The sequence below is a fragment of the Tamandua tetradactyla genome, chromosome 11, assembly GCF_023851605.1.
Source record: "Tamandua tetradactyla isolate mTamTet1 chromosome 11, mTamTet1.pri, whole genome shotgun sequence".
Classification (NCBI taxonomy): domain Eukaryota; kingdom Metazoa; phylum Chordata; class Mammalia; order Pilosa; family Myrmecophagidae; genus Tamandua; species Tamandua tetradactyla.
Window position 1 is genome coordinate 77,235,109 of NC_135337.1, and position 18,320 is coordinate 77,253,428.

Genomic DNA, 18,320 nt, shown 5'->3' on the forward strand with positions numbered 1-18,320 from the left:
TGGGTGTGGCTGCGGGATTGCACAAAACATCCTGTGAGCACCCTGCCCCTGGGTCGCCGCCGGCCTTGGGGCCCCTGCCGGGGCTGAGGTGTGGGCCTGGAGCCGGGGACGGGGGAACGTCCTGAAGTTGGGTTTTAGTCCATCCTGCCAGAAGCCAGACTGCTGTGTGACCCTGGGCAGGGGGCATCTCTGGGCTGCTCTGAATTTCTGAGATGAGAAAGTGGACTTGGTGGGGACTCAGGGGACTGGGCTTGGGGGGAGGGGGAGTCCCTTCCGCTCCAGCCAAGCACTTATGGCAGCTAGGGTCAACTGCAGGGGGGTCACCGGCCCCTAGGATGTGAACTGGGTGATGGCCCCTAGGATGTGAACGGGTTCCAGGGAGGCCGGCGGGATGGTGAACAGAGGGACTGAGAGGAAGGACAAGTGTCCGAGCTGCCCGAGATCCAAGCAGCCCAAGGAGGTCAGGCCAGGGCTGGGCTGTACACCTGGCACCTGCCCCAACCGAACTCAGGTGACCAACTTCCTAACTGGGGGTATAGGGGAGTGGAAGAACAAATTTCGTAACAAATAAGAAGCTCATTCTTGGCTGGCTTCACCGCTTTGTACCTGGGAGCCAGAGTGGAATGCAGTGGTTCTGTTTATTGTGTACCACCTGTATACCAGGCTATCACGTGTGCAAGGCCTCAGAGCTACGAAGTTACTCCATTTTACAGATGGCCCAGGCGAGGCTTCCAGGGTTGTGCTTTCCCAAGGCAGATCCTGCTGCAAAGCAAGGATTCCAACTGGCTTTCTTGGAATGTCATTTTTCTGGGTTCTGTTGGGAGGCGGGGGGGCAGTGGAGCAAAGTTGGGCCTCCCTTTCCCCTGGTTGGAGATGCTTTCACACCAGAATCACCAGGGGACCAACCTTTCTGCGATGCTACTGTTCTCGCCATTTTGTAAATGAGGGCTCTGAGTCCAGAATAGAAGAAGTCCGTGACAACTCAGGCCAGCCCAGGCAGAGCTGGAACTTCTGGCTTTGCTCCAAGAATCTAGTCCAAACGATGAGGTTCCCACTTCATCTTACCTGGCCAGGACAGTGGGGCACACTTGTGGCTGCCCTCTCAACCTGCTACAGTGTGGCTTAGATTCACTTGGGGAACCTCCCTTGACCCACCTCCCCGTCTCTGAGTCTTTATTAATCTGCAGGCGTGTCCAGGCACCGTGTCTCTAACTTGACTTAAAAAGCTCAACTTCGTTCAAGTAGATATTATCATCCAGCTAGCTCAAAAGTCAGAAGCCTCCTTTCCACCCCTGCTACCAGCTCTCTGGTCCTCATCCCAGAAGGGTTTCCACTGTTAAGAGTGTCCTGTGTCTCCTTAAAAATTCTCAGCAGATGCAAGTAAAAATATATATATATATATTTATATATATATATAGCCTAGTTAACACCTTTGGCTCTTACTACTGCCTTGTAATCTCTGCTCTTACCTCTTTTCTCCAGTCCCCTTTGGTTGGACTTTGGGATTATTTCTGCTGGCATACACACCTCTGCCCAGGTGGCAATACAAGTGTGAAAACTTCCCTGAAGTGAGCTTTCTGGGTCAAAGGGAAATTTGGCAATTACTGGCAATTTGCCCTCCTGCGGAGGCAGTGGTGTATTTTTACACACCCCCCCCCCCCAATCTCCATGTGTTTCGGTTTGCTAAAGCTGCTGGAATACGATATACCAGAAATGGGTTGGCTTTTTCAGTGGGGATTTATTAAGCTACAAGTTACAATTCTAAGGCCATGGAAATGTCCAATTTAACATACTGACAAGATATGTTCTCTAAAGAAAGGCTGATGGCATCTGGGGTTCCTGTGTCACATCGGAAGGCATCTGCTGGTCGTTCATTCCCAGGGTCCATGTGTCCTTGCTTGCTTCTCTGGGGACCCCTGTCTGAACTCTCTGTTGTCCTGCCTGTCTTCTCTTAGCATCTCCAGGACATTTCTCTCTTTCTGTGTCCTTCACTTGGTTTCATCTCTGTGCTCTCTATCTCTGTCTCTCTGTGTTTTCTGTTTTTATTCTCTTCATAGAGGACTCCAATAAAAGGATTAAAACCCACCTTGAATTGGGTGGGTCACATCTCCATGGAAACAATATCATCAAAAGGTCGCACCCACAATGGGTCTGCCCTGCAGGAGTGAATTAAAAGTGAATTAAAAGAGCACAGTCATTTCTGGGGTACATAACAGTTCCAAACCAGCATACTCCGTATCAGCTTTTTCTAGGTATTTCGTATCAGTGAGATTATACAATGTCCTTTTGTGCCTGGTTTATTTCACTCAATACAATGTCTTCAGAGTTCTTCGGTCTTGTAGCATGAATCAGAATGCCATTCCTTTTTAGTGCTGAATTAATATTCCATTGTCTAGATGGATACATTGTGTTTCTCCATTCACCTGTCCATGGACCCTTGGGTTGCTTCCGCCCTTTGGCACTTGTGAATCATGCTCTGATGAACACTGGATACAAATAATCTGTCAATGTCCCTGCTTTCAATTCTTTTGGGTCTGTAGCAGAAGTGGGATTGCTGGGTCATGTGCTAATTCTGTATCTTTCTGAGAACCCCCCACACTGTTTTCCATGGTGGCTGCCGCATTTCACATCCCCGGCGCATGAGGGTTGCTCTTTCTCCCCATCCTCGCCCAATACCTGGTAATTTCCATTTTTTTGGTAATAGCCATTGGGTGGCTCAGCTGTGCCTTCTCCACAGAGGTTTTACCCCCATACTATTCTCCCCAGAGTATTGATACAGGGGGTTCCTGCCAGGGCTGCCCCCAGACCTTGCCCCCACTCAGGATGTGTGGTCCCATGAAATACAGAGTCTCAGGCCCCACCCCGCACCTCCTAAACGATCACCTGTTTTTCTATCAAGATCCCCTAGTAACCTTTGTACATGTTAACCTTTGAGAGGTCAGGCTCCAAGAAGTGGGTGTCTGAGGGTGGCTGTGAGCCCCGCCCTCTGCTCCCCAGCTCCCAGCTTGACTGTTTCCTCTGATGACAGTGCCTGCCTGCCTGCCTGCTGCTGGAATCATGTCTACCAACGAAAAGGAAGATACAGGCAGCACCCCGGTGGCCTCAGGGGAACCCGTGCAGCAGGTGAGAAACAGAGGGGGGCTGGGGCAGTTCCACCCCGCGCTGCCTGCACCATGGGGCTCTCCCCGCAGCACCGGGGAGCCTGGGGTCCCTTTGTGAGTGGATGGGAGACAACTAGCCGTTGGACAAACCAGTACCTGGTGGTCTGGACCTCTGCAGAGAAACTGGGACAACCAGAGGCTTTGAGGGGAAGGGAGGAATGGGGGGCAGGACTCTGAAACTGCCCATCTCCCTGGAGCCAAAGCATCTCTCTCTCTGAAGCTTCTTGCTGGGGGTCTTCCTTCCAGGAAGCCAATTCCCATGCCCTCCCTCCACTCCCCAGTTTTAAAAAAAGAAAAGGGACCTTTAAAATTACAGCTTTAGTTAAGGCTTAAAAGGTGCAGAGTCTCAGGTGGTGTGACAGTGGCCTAGTGGCAGAATTCTCTTGCAGTGCCAGAGACCGGGGTGTGATTCCCAGTGCTTGCACATGCAAAAAAAAAAAACAGGTACAGAGTCTGTATTTAGGACAATGGAAACGTTTTGGTGACAGTAGCACGACCTCGTGAACATAATTACCAGCACTGAATTATATATTTGAATGTGGTTAAAAGGGAGAACATTTAGGTTGTATACCTGGTACTAGAATAAAAATTCTTTAATAAGATCCCTGGAACTGCACAATGCAACGAGTGAACCCCAAGTTAAACCACAGATCAAAGTTAATCGTCCAGTTATAACAATGTGCTCTCATTAATTGTAACAAAGTCACCATACCAATGTAAGGTATAAATAATAGGGTGAAATATGGAAATCTTGTATTTTATGCATGATTGTTCCCTGAACCCACAACTTCTCTTATAAAACAAAACAAAAACAAAATTATTGATAAGTATGTCACATACCTTTCAAAGTATGCCATTCAACGATTTTTAGTATATTCTGCATTGTGAAACCGTCCCCACTGTTTGGGTTTGCTAAAGCAGCCAAAATGCAACGTGCCAGAAACGGACTGGCTTTTACCAGTGGGGATGTATTCGTTTACAGATTTACAGTTCTGAGGCCATGCAGATATCCCAATGAAGACATTAGCGGGATGATACCTTCTCTGAAGTCAGGCCGCTGGCATCTGGGGTTCCTCCATCAGGTTTTCACATAGCAAGGCACGAGGACAGCGTCTGCTGATCTTTCGCTTCTGGGTTTTGCTGCTTTCAGGTTCTGGCTTCAGTGGCTCTTTCAGCTCCTGGGATCCTTGCTTGCATCTCCAGAGCTTTTCTTTCTACGCTCTCTTGGGCTTAATCTGACCTTTAGCCTCATGAAGGACCCAAGTATGGGATTAAGACCCACCTTGAATTGGCTGGGTCACATGGAAATAACCTAACGAACAGGTCCCACCTACAACAGGTCTGCACCCACAGAAATGGATTAAAAGAACACGGCCTTTTCTGGGGTCTATAACAAATCCAAACCAGCGCACCCTCCATACACTTTTAGAATAGTTTTGCATCTTCCCTCAAAAGAAACTTTGTACTCAGCCTCTGGCAACCACTGACCTTCTTTCTTTGTCTCTATGGATTTACCTATTTGGAATCAGAATATTTTTTAACTGACTTCTTTAATTTAGTGTAATGTGTTCAAGGTTCATCCATGTTGCAGCTTATATCAGAACTTTTTTTTTGAGGCTGAATGATATTCTGTTGCAACAGCATTTTTTTTATCCTTTCATCTACCGGTAGACGCTCAGGTTGCTTCCACCTCTGGCTCTCAGGAGTAACGCCGTGGTAAATGTGGCACACAAGTATTCATTTGAGTCCCTATTGTTTGTCTTTTGGAGGTAGATACCTAGAAGTGAAATTGCCAGGTCATACCGTAATTTTATGTTAAACTTTTTGAAGAGTGCCAGACTGCATTCCTTTAAGTGGCTGAAGAATATTCCAGAGTATGGATAGCCAACATCTACTGATGGGCGAGTGGGCTGTTTCCACTTCTTCTCTATTATGAATAATGTTGCTGTGAACTTTTCATGTAGATGTGCTTTCCTGCCTCTAGGGTAGATTCCTGTGAGTAGAACTGGTGGTGGGGTGAGGGGTGGGGAGGTTTTATGGTCAATTTGTGATTAATTTCTGGAGAGACCATACAAGGCTTGTGGTGAAACGACCTGCTTTCAGGCCTCTTGCTGGTTCTGTGACCTCCGGTGAGTTAGGTAGTGAACGTGTGCCTCGGTTTCCCTTTCTGTAAAATTGGAATAAGGAGTCTCTTAGGACTGGTGACACATGAAGTCAACACCCGAAGTCCTTGGAATGGTGCCTGAGAGCTGATTGTTCTGCCAGTGACTTCACAAACTTGAACTTCACAGCCCCCTTGTGCCAGGAATGACGTTCCCATTTTACGGATGGGAAGAAAGAGGCCCAGAAAGGCAGTGGCTCGTCCAGGGAAAGGGCAGGGGTTTGGCTCTGGGGCAGCTCCCAAATGAATCCGCATCTTCCTTAGCACCTGTTGGACCATACCCTGTATCGACAGACAGGAGAAATTGAAGCTGTGACAGGGACATCTTCTAGGCATGAAGCATTGAGAATCTGTGTGTCTGGCTGCTGGACTGAGCTGAATTCAGACAACCTTGTAATCCTCTCACCCTGGGAAGAACAGGGGAGGGGAGGCCAGAGAAGTAAAAATCACCTGCCCAGGTTGAACTGATAGCACCATCTTATGCTGTGTTTGGTGTCAAGTCAGGGGTCAGCAAGCTTTCTCTGTCAAGAACCAGAGAGTTCATATTTTCAGCTTTCTGGGTCCCACAGTCTGTGTCACAGCTGCTCACATCTACTGCTGTGGCACAAAAGCATATTGTTCTAGTTTGCTAGCTGCCAGGATGCAACACACCAGGAACGGACTGGCTTTTAATAAAAGGAGATTTATTTCATTAGTTCTTCAGAGGAAAGGCAGCTAACTTTCACCTGAGGTTCTCTCTTACATGGGAAGGCTCAGGGTGATCTCTGCTGGCCTTCTCTCCAGGCCTCTGGGTTCCAACAACTTTCCCCGGGGTGATTTCTTTCTGCATCTCCAAAGGCCTGGGCTGAGCTGCGAGTGCTGAGATGAGGAATGCTGAGCTGCTTGGGCTGTGCTACCTTGAGCTCTCTCATTTAAGCACCAGCCAATTAAGTCAAACGTCATTCATTGCAGCAGACACGCCTCCTAGCCGACTGCAGATGTAGAGCAACAGATGAGGTTCACGTACCATTGGCTCATGTCCACAGCAATAGAACTAGGTGCCTTCACCTGGCCAAGTTGACAACTGAATCTAACTGCCACACATACATACACGATACATAAGCGGGATGGCTGTGCACCGATAAAACTTTATTGATGAAATGAGGAGGTGTTGGAGTGGAGTTCAGCCACAAAAAGGAGTGAAGACCTGATACATGTGACAATGGGATGAACTTGAAATAGAAACTCAGTGAAGGCTGCAAGACACCAAAGACCACATGCTGCCCAATTCTGTTCATTGGAAACTTCCAGAATAGGCAAATCTGTAGAGATTGAAAGTAGATGAGTGGTCACCTAGGACCTGGGGGAAGGGGGCTGTTCTAATTGGCAGGCTGCTGGAATACGATATACCAGACAAGGAAGGCTCTTCCAAAGGGGGATTTACTAAGTTGCAAGTTTACAGTTCTCAGGCCTCAAAAATGTCCAAATAGAGGCACCGAGGAAAAGATAAGAAACGATGAAGTTCAGGGTTTTTCTCTCAGCTGGGAGGGCACGTGGCAACATCTGCAAGCTTTCTCTCCTCATTTGATAAGGCTTCTCTGGAGGCGTTTTCTTTCTGCATCTCCAAAGATCTCTGGCTATGTGACCTCTGTTGGCTCTAAAGCTTTTTTCCAAAATTGTCCTTTCTTAAAGGGCTTTGGTAAGAAACCCCACCTTGAAAGGGTGGAGACACATCTCCATGGAAACCACCTAATCAAAAGTTACCACCCACAATTGGGTGGGTCACATCTCCATGGAAACAATCAAAAAGCTCCCACCCAACAATACCGAATGAAGATTAAAGAACTTGGCTTTTCTGGGGTACACAACAGATTCAAACCAGCACAAAGGGTAATGGGGAGGGACCCCTAAGGCATCCAGTGATGTTTTTTTGTTCTGATACGGGGGCAAGAATGTTCTAAAATCAATGGCGGTGGTTGCACAGCTCTGTGAATATACTAAAACCCTCCTATCTGCCCACGTTACAAGGCCAAGTGTTTTTTTTTATTATTAATTTTTAAATCTTTTTAAACATAACATTCTTACCATATGATCATTCCATTTTACGTATATAATCAGTAATTCACAATATCATCACATAGTTGAATATTCATCATCATGATCATTTCTTAGAACATTTGTATCAATTCAGAAAAAGAAATAAAAAGAAAACAGAAAAAAATTCATACATACCATACCCCTTACCCCTCCCTTTCATTGATCCCTAGCATTTCAGTCTACTCAATTTATTTAAACATTTGGTCCCCCTATTATTTATTTATTTTTAATCAGTATGTTTTACTGGGTCTGTCAAAAAAGTAGATAAAAGGAGCATCAGACACAAGGTTTTCACAATTGCACAGTCACATTGTGAAAGCTATATCATTATACAATCATCTTCAAGAAATACGGCTCCTGGAACACAGCTCTGCATTTTCAGGCAGTTCCCTCCAGCCTCTCCATTACACCTTAACTAAAAAGGTGATATCTATTTAATGTGTAAGAATAACCTCCAGGATAACCTCGCGACTCTATTTGAAATCTCTCAGCCACTGACACTTAGTCTCATTTCTTTCTTCCTCCTTTCACTTGAGAAGGTTTTCTCAATCCCTTGATGCTGAGTCTCAGCTCATTCTAGGATTGCTGTCCCATGTTGCCAGGAAGGTCCACACCCCTGGGAGTCATGTCCCAGTAGACGGGGGAAGGGCGGTGAGTTTGCTTGTTGTGTTGGCTGGAGAGAGAGGCCACATCTGAGCAACAAAAGAGGTTCTCTTGGGGGTGACTCTTAGGACTAATTTTTTTTTTTAACTTTTTTTTTGTTATTTAAAAAAAATTAACAAAACATTAAGATACCATTCCATTCTACATATATAATCAGTGATTCTTAATATCATCACATAGTTGCATAGTCATCATTTCTTAGAACATTTGCATCGATTTAGAAAAAGAAATAAAAAGACAACAGAAAAAGAAAGAAAACGATAAAAGAGAAAAAAAAGATTATACATACCAACCCCTTACCCCTCACTTTCATTTACCACTAGCATTTCAAACTAAATTTATTTTAACATTTGTTCCCCCTATTATTTATTTTTTATTCCATATGTTCTACTCTTCTGTTGATATAGTAGCTAAAAGGAGCATCAGATACAAGGTTTTCACATTCACTGAGTCTCATTGTGAAAGCTATATCATTGTTCAATCATCATCAAGAAACATGGCTACTGGAACACAGCTCTACATTTTCAGGCAGTTCCCTCCAGCCTCTTCACTACATCTTGAACAACAAGGTGATATCTACTTAATGCATAAGAATAACCTCCAGGATAACCTCTCGACTCTGGAATCTCTCAGCCATTGACACTTAGTCTCATTTCACTCTTCCCCCTTTGGTCGAAAGGTTCTCTCAATCCCTTGATGTTAATTCTCAGCTCATTCTAGGGTTTTTCTCAATCCCTTGATGCTGATTCTCAGCTCATTCCAGGATCTCTGTCCCACGTTGCCAGGAAGGTCCACACCCCTGGGAGTCATGTCCCTTGCAGAGAGGGGGAGGGTGCTGAGACTGCTGGTCATGTTGGCTAGAGAGAGAGGCCACATCTGAGCAAAAAAGAGGCTCTCTTGGGAGTGACTCTTAGACCTAAATTTTAAGTAGACTTATTCTTTGTGGGGTTAAGTTTCATGTGAACAAACCCCAAGATTGAGGGCTCGGCCAATTGCTTTGGTTGTCCCCACTGCTTGTGAGAATATCAAGAATTCAACTTGGGGAAGTTAAATTTTCCCCCTTTCTCACCATTCCCCAAAGGAGACTTTGCAAATACTTTTTTATTCACTGTCCAAATCACTCTGGGATTTATCGGGGCATCACTCTGGACAAACCTACAAAACCTCATGCCCTACTCAAGGTTCCATGTACTTATGGTGTACAGTTAAGCTGTCCACTAAGTTATATTAGGAACTGCATTAGTCAAAATATAAATTTGTACCAAATAAACATTTTTTGCTTTAGTCTCACACATAAGTTAAAATATTAATTACCATCTGTTTTCAGCACCCTGTCGTGTTGACATTCCTTTGTTCTTCCTCATGCAAAAGCATTTTTAAATTTGTACATTTAGACACTATCACTATACACTCTAGGCATTCCTATATTAAACCATCTCAGTCTATATCATCTATCTTTCCTTCTGATTTCCTTTGTGCCCCCAGCCCTTCTCCCTCTATCATTCTCACATTCAGCCTCATTCAGTGTTTTAATATAGTTGTATTACAGTTAGGTAGAATTGTGCTGTCCATTTCTGAGTTTTTACAGTCAGTCCTGTTGCACAATCTATATCCCTTCAGTTCCAGTTACCCAATATCTACCTTATTTCTATCTCCCGTTTGTCTCTGTTCTTAACTGAAATTCTCCAAGTTCATTCATTAATGTCAGTTCATATCAGTGAGACCATACAGTATTTGTCCTTTTGTTTCTGGCTAATCTCACTCAGCATAATGTCCTTAAGGTCTATCCATGTTGTTACATACTTCAAAACTTTATTCTTTCTTACAGCTGCATAATATTCCATTGTATATATACATACCACAGGTTGTTGAGCCACTCCTCTGTTGATGGACATTTGGGCTGTTTCCATCTCTTGGCAATTGTAAATTATGCTGCTGTAAACATTGGTGTGCAAATGTCCGTACTAGGGCAAGTTTTATAGTATGTGGGTTGCCTCTCAACGCTGGTAGAAGAAATAGTAACAGAAGAAGGGGCGATGAATGCAACTGGGCCCTAGGGCTGTTGTTGGCTCTGGGGTAGGAAGGGTGGAGCTTGTCTGGTGTCACTTTCCGGTGGGCAGCAGATGTTAAGATCACATTCACACGAACGAGACTCCGAATGGGGGCAAGAGAACTGAAATTCCTGGTTGCGGCAGTCTCCTGGAAGCAGGGGTGGGGGGGTTCGGGCTGAGCAGCCCTACCCAAGGTTCCATGTAATTCCCTTCCCCCCTTCCAAGCATCTTCTCTTCCTGTCCCCAGCCCGGCGTGGTGGAGCGTGTGGCCAACTTGCCCTTGGTCAGCTCCACGTGCGACATGGTGGCAGCCGCGTACGCCTCCACCAAGGAGAGTCACCCCCACATCAAGACTGTCTGCACCGCGGCCGAGAAGGGCGTGAGGACACTCACGGCAGCCGCCGTCAGTGGGGCACAGCCCATCCTCTCCAAGCTGGAGCCCCAGAGTGAGTGCCCCAAGATCGGGACCCCACCTCCACCGCCACCCTCCAGCTATCTTGGCACTTGGTAGGACAGGAAGGGGGGGGGGGTCTGCCCTAACCACCCCCACCCCCCGCCCCGCCTGGTCCCCAAACCAGCCTTGGCCGACTCGATTCCGGGGCACCCCTCTCCAGTGATGTGTGCGCTCTGTGGGGGCGGGAATGGGGCAGCAGCCATCGCATTTCTGACTGTCCCATCGTCCCCTGCAGTTGCCTCAGCCAGCGAATACGCCCACAAGGGGCTGGACAAGCTGGAGGAGAACCTGCCCGTCCTCCAGAAGCCGAGAGAGCAGGTAAGGGGCACTCGCCCAGAGGGCCCTCCCACCCCGGGGACCTAGCCGAGAGGCAGATCGTGGAGTCTGCTACTCCCCGTTTTGTTGGTGGAGATGTGGGGACAGCTTCCTTTCAGGTGCCTTTCCTGTGCGCCCACACCCCAAAACTACCCTCTGCTGGCAGCCAGAGGAATCCGCTAAACACACGCCCTGCACCTGGGGCACCCCGCACCTGCCATCTGTCCCTACCTCATCACCCACCTCACTTTTTTCACACCGGCTGTACCAGCCTCCCTCATCGTTGTCCAGTAACATCTTAGCCCATGTGCACCAGATACAGTTTCCATCCTGAGGACAGAGGGTGCTAGAAACAGGCTCCTTGCCTTCAGCAAACTTTCATAGTGGGGAGCTGTAAGAATGAAATATAATGCACCTGCCAGTTCCCTGTCCTACCTCAGGATCTTTGCACTTACTATCCCTTCTTTGAGGACCAGCCTTTCAGGTCTGCTTGCACCACACGCCTTCCCTTCCCAAAGAAGGAAGGTCCTTCCAGCTCAGCAGTGTGCAGTAGAACTTTTTGGAATGATGCTTGATGGTCTGTGTCAGCACCGTCTTATGGTAGCCCCCAAGTACGTGTGGCTCTTGGGTCCTCAGGCCGTGGCTGGGACTCTCCTATATTGGACAGTGCAGCTCTAGCACACAGGTTGTTTTTTGTTGTTGTTGTTGTTGTTTTAGCTTAGCAGCTTTATGAGATATAATTCACATACCATCCGATTTACCCAAATAGAGTCTACAGTTTAGCGACTTTTATAGCCACAGGTTTGTGCCCCCATCACCATAATTAATTTTAGAACATTTTCATCACCCCGGAAAGAAACCCCACACCCCTTAGCTGTCACATCCCAAAGTCCAGCAAAGCCTTCCTTTTTCCGTAGATGGGTCTGTTCTGGACACTTTTCATATCAGCAGAATGAGGCAGTATGTGCCCTTTTGTAACTGGGTTATTCCACTCAACATGGGCTGTCCTAGGTTCAGCCACATTGTTGTAGCATCAGAACTTCATTCCCTTCACGGCTGAATAATATCCCATCGTATGGCTAGACCCCATCTTGTTGATGTCTTCCACAGCTGAGGGATGTTTTGGTGGTTTCCTGCTTTTTCACTATCGTGTATCATGCTGTAGGAACATTCATGTACACATTACATCATTTAAAGACAAAGACAAACATGTCAGCTAGCAGCCTACTTCACTGCTTCGTGTCTCTCTCCCACAGCTGTATGTCAGCTCCATCAGGAACCAAACCGGCTGTTTAGTTGCTTTGTCATAGAGCCCGGCGTCCGGCGTCTTGCCACATAATAGGTGCTTATGTAGTATTTGTGTATTTAATTTTTCCTCTCGCCTGGGAGCCCGTGCTCCAGAGGCTTACGCTTGGAACTGAGTTTTCTCCCACCAGAAATAATTGCTTCCAGAATAGTTGCTTCGGTGGGACAAGCCAGCCCCCACCGAATACGCCCTGTTGGTGGCTTATTCACGTACTGGCCATTAAGTCCCTACTGTGTACCAGGAACTGTGATATAAATGCTGCATCCATTGGATACATTTCATCCTCAGGGTTTGGCCCCATCCCATTTGTGCAGAAATGGTCTCAGCCGGGGACCTGGAGAGTAGGACTGGAACCCCAGCAAGGGCCCCCAGCTTGGGGTTGGCTGGAGGCTGGAAACTGCTGAGCTCATGGAAAAAAGGAGAAACATCACCCGTGAGCCACCACCCAAGGCCTGGGCACCTGTGTTCTCTCCCCATCCCTGCAGATGAGACACGAGGCAAGCATTCTTTCCATTTATAGATAGGATGAGCTCAGGGTACAGCTTTCCAAGGTCACCCAACAGAGTGGCCGGCCCGAGCACTCGTCCCCAGCTCTTGGCTCTGTACCCCGTTGAGATTTTTGTCTTCCCCTCGAATCCCTCCCTCTAGAGCTGGGATTCGAATCTGGGCCAGCGTGAGCTGGGTAGTCCCACTGGCCGCAGTTAGTTTAGTGCTGATGTTGAGCCCCGACAACTGCAACCACCCACCCCTCAAAAAGAAAAAGGACTAATTCCTGTGGATACGAGATGGCTGGGTATTCAGAGGGATGCTGGCACGAAAGAGAGGAGTGAGGCCAGGTTTGGTTTTCGGAGAAACCTGTACATGAACTTAGATTCTAAAATAGCAGGCACTGGGCGGGGCCACGGTGGCTCAGCTGGCTGAGCTCTCTCCTGTCATGCCAGAGACCCAGGTTCGATTCCCGGTGCCTGCCCATGCAAAAAATAAAATAAATAAATAAAATAGCAGGCACTGGCCCAGGACCAGGAGTATTTCCTATATTCTGGGGACTCTCCTTCTCAAAGGATTCAGGGTAAAGCTGTTTATTCCAGGGCTCCCTAAACTGTGACCTGTGGAATCTGGCCCTTGCCTGTTTTTTTAAATAAGTTTTATAGGCTCACGGTCAAGCCCAGTTCACTTTCATCTTTATCTCTGGCTACTTTCACACCACCACGGCAGAGTTGTGTAGTTGCATCTGAGACTGCCTGATCTGCAAAGCTGAACCTATTCACCTTCCAAGCCTTTGTAGAGAGAGTAGTTGACCCCATACTTATCCATTAACCAGACAAGGCTAGGGGCAGTGGAGTTAAAATACCACATTCAAATCCCCCTTCTGTCACTTAGCTGCGGGGCAACCTCAGACAGGCTGCAGAGCCTCTCTGGACTTTGCCTTCTCCTGGGGGAGCACAGGGATGCTACCTCCATTTTGGGCCTTTGAGCCAGTTTATCACCCAAAGTTGCAGAGTAGCCTTAGTATCAAGCATTGGTATCTAACAGCTTAATACAGGTGCCCAGAATAAAGAGCACAAAACATTCCCTTATTTTGGGGCCTCTTGCCCCTTTCACAATTAGGAGTTTCAGTTGGCTGAGACTGTGAGTGGGAAGTTAGTTCAACCAAGGCCGAGTGTTGGGTAGTTTGCCCGTCTGCAGAATGTCCTTTTTGTATTAGTTTAGCTTTGAGGAGCTCACTCTCAAGTGCAGGGTTTCCCACTTCGGCTCTATGGTCATTCCCTGTGGTGGGGGGGCACCCTGTGCATTGTGGGGTGTTTTGCAGCATCCCTGGCTTCCACTCACTCAATGCTAGGAGCACCCCACCCCCCGGCAGTGACACCCCAAAACATCTCCAGCTGTTGGTACATGTCCCCCTGGGGGGGCGAAGTTACCCCCAGTTGAGAGCCACAGTGCTAAGGGACTTAATTAACATATGGGGTATATGTCCAGCCAGCGTTATGATTCTTTTAATCTTGTAATGGACCTTTTTTGGGGAGCAGTTTTAGGTTCATGAACAGATTGCACAGAACATGCAAAGAATTTCTATATATCCTATCCCCATCCCTAGAGTGTCGTTATTTTCTCGCATTAAGTGATGCCTTTGTTAAAACCGATGCCTCAGTATCAAGTCATTATCACTTTTATTATCTATTTTTTAAACTTAAAAATTTTTTATTGTGAAATAAAACATATACAAAAAAGCAGTAGATTTCAAAGTATATTGTAACAAGTAGTTATAGAACAGATTTCAGAGTTTGGTGTGGGTTACAGGCCCACAATTTTATGTTTTTCCTTCTAGCTGCTCCAGGATGCTGGAGGGTAAAAGAAATATCAATATAATAATTCAGCAGTCATACTTATTTGTTATATCCTATCTTCTCTGTTATAACTCCTCCTTCTCCTTTGCTCTTTCTCCCACTCTTTAGGGGCATTTGGGCTATGCCCATTCTTTTTCATGTTGGGAGGGGCTGTCGATAATACGGGATGGGGGGATGAAACTAGATGATGTTCTGGAGAGACTGGCCCATCTGGATTCAGGATTTATCTGGCCTAGGAATCCATCTGGAGTTTATAGGTTTCTGGAAAGTAATCATAGTGCATGAAACCTTTGTAGAATCTCTGATAAAGCCCTAGGTGTTCTTTAGAGTTGGCAGGAATGGTTTTGGTTGGGGTTTCACAAACTATGGTGTTAGCACTACCTAGCTGATGCTTGCTTAAGAGTGACCTTCAGAGTAGCCTCTCGACTCTATTTGATCTCTCTCAGCCACTGATACCTTATTTGTTACATTTCTTTTCCCCTCTTTGGTCCGGTAGGCATTTTCGACCCCACGATGCCAGGGCCAGGCTCTGTCCCACGTCACCAGGGAGACTTTCACCCCTGAATGTCATGTCCCACATGGTGGGGTGGGCAGTGATTTCCTTGCAGAGTTGGGCTTAGAGAGAGTGAGGCCATATCTGAGCAACAAAAGAGGTCCTCCATAAGTAACTCCTAGGCATGCCTATAGGTGGGCCCAGTCAACCGATTACTATTATTAACTAAAGCCCATAGTTTCCAGGAAGGTCCCTTCTGTGCTGTGCACTGTTCTATGAGTTTTGACAAACGCATAATGCTACATACCAGCCATTAGAGTATCATACAGAGCAATCATACGGCACTAAAAATCCCTGCACTCCACTTGGGTAATGTTTAAATTATTACCATCATGAGAGAAGTTGTAGGTTTGCAGGAAAATACAGAATTCCCATACATCGCCCTATCATTCTGTTAACAACATCTTGCACTGGCACGGTCACTTGGCCGCAGTTGATGGGAGGATATTATTAAAATTGTGCGTAAATTGGCCTCCGGGTTTGTGTGTCCAGCCCAGCGTGATGAGTCCCAGTAGGTACTTGGAGTGGTCACTTCCCCGGGATGGGCGTCCCTTTGACAGTCACACATGCTCAATGCTGGAGCCAAGCCCTGTTCTCGCTGTGGCCTCGGACCCCGCCTGGCTCTCAAGAGCACCCCGACATGATATGTGCTCTCTGGGACCCCCCCCCCAACTTCCTCCTGGCTGGAGGTTGGGGCGTGCGGGAGGATTGGGTAGCAGGGCTGGGGGGGGAAGGCGGGGAGGCTGATGCCAGCTGGTCTCGTAGGTCTTGGCGGACACCAGGGAGCTGGTGGCGTCCACGGTGTCGGGTGCCCGGGAGCTGGCGTGCAGCGCCAAGGACAGCGTGGCCACCCGCATGGCGGAGGCGGTGGATGTGACCCGGGGCGCCGTGCAGAGCGGCGTCGACATGACCAAGTCAGTGGTGACGGGTGGTGTCCACTCTGTCGTGGGCTCCCGCATGGGGCAGCTCGTCCTGAGTGGGGTGGACACAGTGCTGGGCAAGTCGGAGGAGTGGGCTGACAACCACCTGCCGATGACGAACGAGGAGCTGGGTGAGTGCGGCCCCCTCCCCCCGGCCAATGTCCCACCCTGGGGAGCCCTGGAGGGCTGTGGGCAGAGGAGGGATGGGCCCTGACTCTGGCCCTGGCTGCTGCGGTGGTGGGGTGGGGGCTGGGGGACACGCCGTGGGTGGGGGGCGAGGGTGGGAGCTGGGGACCATGGTAGAGTCCAGCCCTGTCACAACCTGGACCTGGGAAAGGAGCAGGAATGCAGAGAGAGCCACACCAGAGGATGAAACCTTTGAGACCCAAGCTGCCAGACCTACTTGGGGTCTAACCACTTCCTTTCATCTCGGTGGCTCTTACTGGTGGGTCTCGGCCCCATGTCAAAGAAACAGCCGCCTCTGCTTACATGGCCAGGGCTTGCCACATACTCAGGGCCTCTAATACCCCCTCAGCAGCCGGCAATGAGGACCCACGAGGGCCGAATGTTAAGCCAGACATCATGGGGGGGGGCCTGCCCACCAGTCTTGGGGAGCATGAGCCGAGAGGGTTAGGCAGTGGAGGTGCAAATGTGACTCTCATTCTCCCCATCACCCACCTCTCTCATTGGCTTGCAGGTTGTCGCTCTTCTAAGTGTCATTTCTCCCTCTGTTAGCAATCTTCCTTGGAGAAACTTACCCCTAGGCACACTTCGTAGAGGAAAAGTACGTAAATACCCAACTTTCCCCCCTTCATTTATTTTGGCATTATGAGCTGGTTCACAGGTATCTTCCAAAGGTCTCTAATGAGTTTTGTGGTTTTCTTTTAATTGCGGTAACATATAAACAAGCACAAAATTGGCCCATCTTAACCATTTGTAAGCGTACGCTTTATTAGCATTAAAAGTAACCACAGTATGGTGAAGCCATTGCCAGGGTGTTTTGTTGACCCCAACCCTGTACCTGTTACACAATAGCTGAATTTATTTTATGTTTATTTTTTTCAGAGCAGCTGTAGGTGTACAGAAAAATCAAGCAGAGAATTCCCACACACATTTTGCATTTGTTACAGTCGTAACAAGTTGTAATTTGTTACAATTCATGAACCAGTATCATTATGATTATAGTAATTATTACCCAAAATTTACATTAGGGTTCCCTCTTTGTGTTGTACATATATGCGCCATAAAATTTCCATTTTTATTATTATTGTGGGTCTTTTTATTTATTTATTTATTTATTATTAATTTAAATATAACAACATACAAATGTGAACATTCTTACCATATGATCATTCCATTCTTGGTATATAATCAATAACTCACAATATCATCACATACTTGTATATTCATCCCCATGATCATTTTTTAGAACATTTGCACCAATTCAGAAAAAGAAATAAAAAGAAAAAAGAAAAAAACTCGTACATATCATACCCCTTACAACTCCCTTTCTTTTATTGCCAGTGTTTACATCTACCCAATATATTGTAGCTTTTGTTTCCCCTATGTTTTCTATACCCCTTACCCCTCCCTTTCATTGGCCACTAGCATTTCAATCTACTAAATTTATTTTAACACTTGTTCCCCCTAATATTTATGTATTTTTAATCCATATGTTTCACTCATCTGTCCATAAGGTAGATAAAAGGAGCATCAGACACAAGGTTTTCACAATCACACAGTCACACTGTGAAAGCTATATCATTACACAATCATCCTCAAGAAACATGGCTACTGGAACACAGCTCTACATTTTCAGGCAGTTCCCTCCAGCCTCTCCACTACGTCTTGACTAACAAGGTGATATGTACTTAATGCGTGAGAGTAACCTCCAGGATAACCTCTCGACTCGGTTGGGAATCTCTCAGCCATTGACACTTTATTTTGTCTCATTTCACTCTTCCCCCTTTTGGTCGACAAGGTTTTCTCAATCCCTTGATGCTGAGTCCCAGATCATTCTAGGATTTGGTGTGTAATTTTCTTTTTTTGTAGTGTCTTTGGCTTTGGTATGAGGGTGATGTTGGCTTTGTAGAATGAGTTAGGTAGCTTTCCCTCCTCTTCAGTTTTTTTGAAGAGTTTGAGCAGGATTGGTACTAATTCTTTCTGGAATGTTTGGTAGAATTCACATGTGAAGCTATTAGGTCCTGGAGTTTTCTTTTTGGGGAGCTTCTTAATGACTGATTCAATTTCTTTACTTGTGATTGGTTTGTTGAAGTCTGTTTCTTCTCAAGTCAATGTTGGTTGTTCATGCCTTT

At 46.9% G+C, this 18,320-nt stretch overlaps 1 protein-coding gene across 3 annotated transcripts in view; it reads left to right on the forward strand.

Moving 5' to 3' along the window:
* PLIN3 (perilipin 3) overlaps nucleotides 1-18,320 on the forward strand; it is a 32,225-nt gene that overhangs the window by 779 nt on the left and 13,126 nt on the right. For all 3 annotated transcript variants that reach the window (XM_077121073.1, XM_077121074.1, XM_077121071.1), the window contains exons 2-5: nucleotides 3,029-3,123; nucleotides 10,360-10,558; nucleotides 10,802-10,884; nucleotides 15,851-16,136. In XM_077121073.1, coding sequence (XP_076977188.1) covers nucleotides 3,058-3,123; nucleotides 10,360-10,558; nucleotides 10,802-10,884; nucleotides 15,851-16,136 — 634 coding nt within the window. In that variant the 5' untranslated portion in view covers nucleotides 3,029-3,057. The remainder of the gene's footprint in view (nucleotides 1-3,028; nucleotides 3,124-10,359; nucleotides 10,559-10,801; nucleotides 10,885-15,850; nucleotides 16,137-18,320) is intronic.